Source organism: Theropithecus gelada, chromosome 5 (assembly GCF_003255815.1).
Source record: "Theropithecus gelada isolate Dixy chromosome 5, Tgel_1.0, whole genome shotgun sequence".
Taxonomy (NCBI): domain Eukaryota; kingdom Metazoa; phylum Chordata; class Mammalia; order Primates; family Cercopithecidae; genus Theropithecus; species Theropithecus gelada.
In genome coordinates, this window is record NC_037672.1 from 7,983,662 (window position 1) to 7,989,584 (window position 5,923).

General features: G+C 55.0%; 1 protein-coding gene across 1 annotated transcript; it reads right to left on the reverse strand.

Annotated features, from left to right (window-relative positions):
- Window positions 1–712: 712 nt before the first annotated feature.
- Window positions 713–5,095, reverse strand: MSX1 (msh homeobox 1). The gene is made up of 2 exons (XM_025386812.1): window positions 4,377–5,095; window positions 713–1,764 (listed from the first exon to the last, which is right to left on the reverse strand). The coding sequence occupies exons 1-2, from the start codon at window positions 4,843–4,845 to the stop codon at window positions 1,322–1,324; spliced, it is 912 nt and encodes a 303-aa protein (XP_025242597.1). The 5' UTR covers window positions 4,846–5,095; the 3' UTR covers window positions 713–1,321.
- Between the last annotated feature and the right edge of the window lie 828 nt (window positions 5,096–5,923).

Consider the following 5,923-nt stretch of genomic DNA (forward strand, 5'->3'; position numbering starts at 1 on the left):
AAGTTTGTTAGGTTGTGTTGTGTTTTTAGCGGCCAGAATAGGGGATGAGAAGGCGCTTATATTCTGGCAGCTCAAAATTAGTTCCACAAACCGCGTCTACACTGGGGGTAATTTAGAGAGGCAAAACAATCGCTTCCATCCCCCAGCTGGCCTCCCGTGGGAAAAACAGATTTGCGGAGGTGGGAATTGTCTGGATTAGCTGTCTACAGTCATCAAGCCATTTGGGCGATTTGCTTTGTTTTCATAGACAGGTTAAAAGGAGAGAAAGAAAGCAAGAGTTGGTTATAGGTTGCCGAGCAAGTGTCGATTTCAGCTTAAAGTGAATTGGAAAATTGAGCCTAATTATCCTAGGTAATTGCTTCAATTCTCCACTTGACTTTGCTAATGCAGATCTGTCCTGTGTGTTCAAAAAGACACCCCCCTCTATCCCTGCATACCCTGTTATCCCCTTTCAAAGTTGCTGGCGTACAACTACTATCAAATTGAAAAGCAACAGTACACATAAAGAGATGGCAAGAAGCAAAATTAAAATAAAAGACTAAACAGTAAAGAAATAATTTTTGTAGCTTAAAATTAATTTATTTAACAAATATAGCTATAATATAAATGATAATAAAATTTCAAATATACAGTATATTACATAGTACACACAATCCCTTCCAAAGGGACGTTTGAGAGCCACACAAATGTACTGTTAAATAGAGTTTTTTTCTTTTTTTAAAATTTACAATTGTGTTTCTGGTACTGGTAAGAGAGAGGCCCCTTCAACCTACCTTTGCAACGCATCTGTGTATTCCCTGCCCCCCCAGAGCAAATGTTTTGTTGTTAAACTTCTCTTAAATTTTCCAATGGAAGAAGCTAGGATTCATCTCCCTGGCTTGCCTGTCTTTTTTTTTTTTTTTTTTTTTTTTGAGATTGTTCTCATTTCCAAAATCGTCAGACATCAATTTCTCTGCGCTTTTCCTGCCTGGTGTCAGGACAGGGAAAAGCTATGCAGGAGACATGGCCTCTAGTTCTGTTCAACTGCCAATTCTGCTGGGGACCTTGGATAAATTTCTTAACCTCTCTGCCCTCAGTTTCCCCATCTTTAACTTGAGAGTGTAGAGCTAAATTCTAGAAGAGTACTAAGGGACCCTTCCAGTCACTTTTCGGCAGGGATCAGACTTCGGAGACTGAACTCAGGGAGCAAAGAAGTGAAACTGGAGCAGTGTGGGGGTTAAAAGGAAGGCAGCTGGTGGTGCCGAGCAGTGGAGCACGTCGGGGGTACAGCACCAGGGCTGGAGGAATCGGATGGCCCACAGGTGGGCGACCGTGGGACCCTCTATGTCAGGTGGTACATGCTGTAGCCTACATGGGCCGTGTAGAGTCCCACTGGCGCCACGGGCAGCGCAGCGCGCTGGAAGGGGCCAGAGGCACCGTAGAGCGAGGCACCCGCCGCGGCCGCTACAGCTGCGGGGCCGCCAAGAGGGAACGAGAGGCCGAAGGCAGCCGGTGGCAGCATGGGCTTGGCGGCCATCTTCAGCTTCTCCAGCTCTGCCTCTTGTAGTCTCTTTGCCTTGGCGCGGCGGTTCTGGAACCATATCTTCACCTGCGTCTCAGTGAGGCTGAGCGAGCTGGAGAATTCCGCGCGCTCGGCGATGGACAGGTACTGCTTCTGGCGGAACTTGCGCTCCAGTGCCAGCAGCTGCGCGGTGGTGAAGGGTGTCCGCGGCTTACGGTTCGTCTTGTGTTTTCGGAGGGTGCAGGCTGGGGGGCTCAGCCGCCCTGAGGGCCGAAAGAGAAAAATGCAAGGGGTTAAGAGAGAGGCTTCGAGCATAATCAGCTCAAGGAGTAGTAATAATAGCCAAACAATACCAGATATTGAGTGCCGCCTCGGTGGCGGGCACTGTGCAAGGCACTTGAAAGATATTTTCTTGGGAGGCCGAGACGGGCGGATCACGAGGTCAGGAGATCGAGACCATGCTGGCTAACACGGTGAAACCCCGTCTCTACTAAAAAATACAAAAAATTAGCCGGGCGAAGTGGCGGGCGCCTGTGGTCCCAGCTACTCGGGAGGCTGAGGCGGGAGAATGGCGTGAACCCGGGAGGCGGAGCTTGCAGTGAGCTGAGATCCGGCCACTGCACTCCTGCCTGGGCGACAGAGCGAGACTCCGTCTCCAAAAAAAAAAAAAAAAAAAAAAAAAGAAAGATATTTTCTCCAATTCGCATTGCAACTCCCGCAGGGGAGGAGTTCCTGTCTACTTTTTGCAAATGAAGAAACTAAGATTTCAGGAGAAAAATGTTGAAGGCCCGGTGTCCACGTCTAAGGCCCAAACAGCTGGGAAGATGTGGAATCACCTTTGTGCTGCCTGGCGGCTTAGGAAGGCCTTCATGGCCGGCCTCCTCCCACGGCCACACAGAGGAAAGGTGGATGTTAATACAGGTGAGAAGACATGCAGAAAGAGGACCTGCGCCCAGCCCAAGGGCACATTTAGTTTTACATGTTGGCCAAACATTTATCAGTGCCTGCGAAGTGCTTCAGTGCGGGGGCTAGGCCTTACTGTGGCATAGAATCCAGATCAAATTCTACACTATCCCCTGGAACGCTTTGCTCCTACGGGATTCTAGGAGTAGTTCCCGCAGACCAGAGGTGGAGCAGCGCAGACCCTCATGGAGGGTGCACTGTAGCCCGCACTCTTAGAAATAGAAAGTGTCATCTAGAGTGGAGAACGAGGGGCTGCTTTATTCTAAGGGACTTTTTCTTTTGATTGTCTCAGTCCTCTGTTGGATTGCGTTCACCCCTGGCGCCAGGGCCCCCTGGCCCCACTCAAACGTGTGTGTGTGTGTGTGTGTCGGTGTTGGCGGGGGGGAGGGGGAGAAGTGTTGAGATTGCCTCTCCCCTCAACCTGTGGCATAGTCAGCAGACACCAACATGCCCAGCTGTCTTTTTCTTTTGACTTCAAAATAAACCTCAAGGGTGGACGGTGAAGAAGCATTAGAGCGCAGGACTAGTGCAGGTCGGGGATGGGGTCCTCTGGGGACTGCCCCCGGATAAAATGTGGAACAAATTATTCCCAACACAGCCGGGATCGCTATGACTTTGTGGTCTTGGGGCCCAAGGCCCTGAGCGTTGGAAAGGACACTCTGCTTATGCAGCAGCTTTCCTGGCAGAAAGTGAATTCAAATCGAGGATGTTTCACCACGCGGGTTTTGCCTAAGCATACATTTTTTCACACTTCTTTTAAAAAACAACCACCACAAACAAACAGGAAAAAAAAAAAAACAAAACAAACAAACAAACAAAAAAACCCACAACGATCCTTTGGACTTTCAGACCACCAGGATATGAGTCAAACGAAATCTCGTGTTAACACCCTGCTTCTTCCCCGCTGGAGGCCACCGGGAGTCCGGGAAGCGCTTGGCCCCCAACTAGCTTTCCGCCGGGCCGCCCGAGGGGCGGGCGCCGAGAGAAACGTCACTCTCTTCAGCGGCGACAACCCAGCGCGGGGCCACCTTCTCCGGCCATTAGGCTTAGGGAGGGACTGGCCTTTCAAAGACGTTTAATCCCCAGATAAAAATCATTCCTCAGCATCACACCATTGAATTCTGGCTGCTATTATGCCGAGCAAAATAATCGGAGGAAACGAGGAAAACTTGGGAATTTCCCGTGCTCCTGAAATATCTGCGAGCGTGTTCTCTGAGTAGAGCAGCCAGGGGGCCGCGAGGCCTTGGAGCGAACTGCCTTGAGCACCTGGAGTCCACTTTAATGGCTCAGTTCTAGACATTTGTGAGCTTCCGACAGGATTAAAGAGGGCGCCTTCCCCTAATTGACTTGGTGCCCCGCCCCCTCCACTGGAACTTGAGTGTCCCCACCCCTGAATCATCCATCCGCCCAAAGCACCAACTATCTGCCTCAAACTCGAAGGGCATGGGGAGGTGGAATTCTGTAGAAGCTTCGGAACCTCTAGGCAAAGAGGTACTTGAAAGCGACGAGGGGCTGGGGGACGCCAGCTCCTACTGTGAGAAAGTGAAACTCCGGGTGCAGGCAAGATCTGCGCACCACACACATTCATCCGCCGGGGTGAAACCGATGAAACAGAGTTTGGGATCAGATGAGGGATCATGGACCCCCGGGGTCGCTTGGTGGGGGCAGGAGGACAGGGTGCCCAGACATCGGTGTCCTATCCGTTAACTCCCACCCGCGTCTCCCGGCCAAGGCGAGGAGGTCTGGAACCTTCTTCCTGGGTGGGAATGGAGGGAGGCGCAAGACCCGGCCTTGCAGCCCTCGACTCCCTAGCACCGGCTGCAGGTACGCAGGCGCCGGAGGCCAGCAGGAGCCCTCGGATCCCACACCCCGCCCGGCCCCCTCCCTCGGCGCCTGGGTTCTGGCTACTCACTGGCCGGCGGCGGGGAGAAGCGGGGGCTCTGCATCCAGGGCGTCCTCTCGGGCTTCTCGGGGCTCTCGGCTTTGACGAGCGCATCTTCTGGCAGCTTCAGGAGTCCCCCCACCGAGAAATGGCCGAGCGGCCGCGGCGAAGAGGGCGCGTCCGGGGCGCCCAGCGACCCCGGCGGGACGCCCAGTGGCTGTGCCGGGCCACCCGCCGCCTGCGCGCCCTCGGAGGGCGCCAGGGCGCTCTCCTTGGCCCCCGGCTTCCTGTGGTCGGCCATGAGAGCCTCCACGCTGAAGGGCAGGAGCGAAGGGGACACTTTGGGCTTGGCCCCCTCCTCGTCCGCGCCCATGGCGGCAGCCGTGGCCGCGGCGGCGCTGGGGGCCTGGCCCGCGCCTCCCCCTGCCGGCTTGCCGAAAGCGGAGTCCTCCACTTTGACACCGAGTGGCAAAGAAGTCATGTCAGCAGCCGGGGCCATGCAGAGCCGGGCCCCCCCTCCTGCCGCAGCACGGGCCAGCCGCCGGGCATGGGCTCGGGGCGGGCTGGGAGCGGTGCCTGCCTCTGGGAGCGCCCGGGGCTCTGGCGGGGCGGACCCTCCCGCGCGCGCCTCCCGCCCCTCCCTAGCAGGCCAGCTCCGGCGCGCTGGGCCTGGCTCCTGGTCGTCGCCGCCGCCGCCGCCGCCGCCGCTGCAGCACAGGCCGAGTTCCCGGGAGCACCCGCCGGCTCCTGGCCCTGCCGCGGCTCCCCAGAGAACTTGCTAATAAGGCGAGGCCAGCGCGGCGGCGGCCAATCAGCGCGCAAGGGGGCGGGCCCGGAGCGATCCATTGGGCCGCGCTCCTGGGGACTCGCCCGGAGGCGCGCTGGGCCTGGGGGCGCGCAGGGCAGGGCCCAGGCGGCAGAGGGCAGGAGAGGAGAGGGGGTGCCCGGGGAACTTTCCTCCGCGCTGAAGCCCAGGAGGCCCTCTCTACGGGGGTCCCCCTGGGTCTCTATCTTTCTGTGTTCCCGGGGGATTTTCCCTTGTTCTTGCTCAGTCTCTTCTGCCCTCCTCTCCTCCCCTCCGCTCCTCAGCCCTCTTTTCCGCTACTCTTCCCACCTCCCCCATCCTTGTTTCTCTCCTCTACTGCTTCTTTTACCTTTCTCTTTAGTCTGTGGCTGGGTTTCCCTGTGCCTTCTCCACTATCTGACCCCCCCCCCCCTTCTTCTATTACAATAATTTGAGTAGAGGTCATTTCTTATACATTCCTTTTATATATTTTTAAAAATACGCATGGCTATTTATCCTAGGAGAAAAACATACTATTAACTTCTTTCCAAAAAACGAAACAAAATCAAACCTTCATTTTCTTCCTGTTCTGAAATCTTATAAACTTTACCTAGAGGTAAAAGTGGGCCTTTGTCTCTAACTCAGAGCTGGAGTAGACCTTGCGGGAAGAAGCCAGCTTCCTGTGGTGCCAAGGATGTGAGAATACGTAAGATTATCTAGAATCTGGAGTCGGTTTTCATACACCATGTGTATTTCTCCCCCACCCTCGCTCTGAACTTCTGTCCCGAGGGTC

Coding starts and splice junctions, on each gene's coding strand:
- MSX1 (XM_025386812.1), bottom strand. CDS start 4,845: ATGGCCCCGGCTGCTGACATGACTTCTTTGCCACTCGGTGTCAAAGTG. Junction 1,765..4,376: donor CTTCTCCCCGCCGCCGGCCA/GTGAGTAGCCAG, acceptor TTCGGCCCTCAG/GGCGGCTGAGCCCCCCAGCC.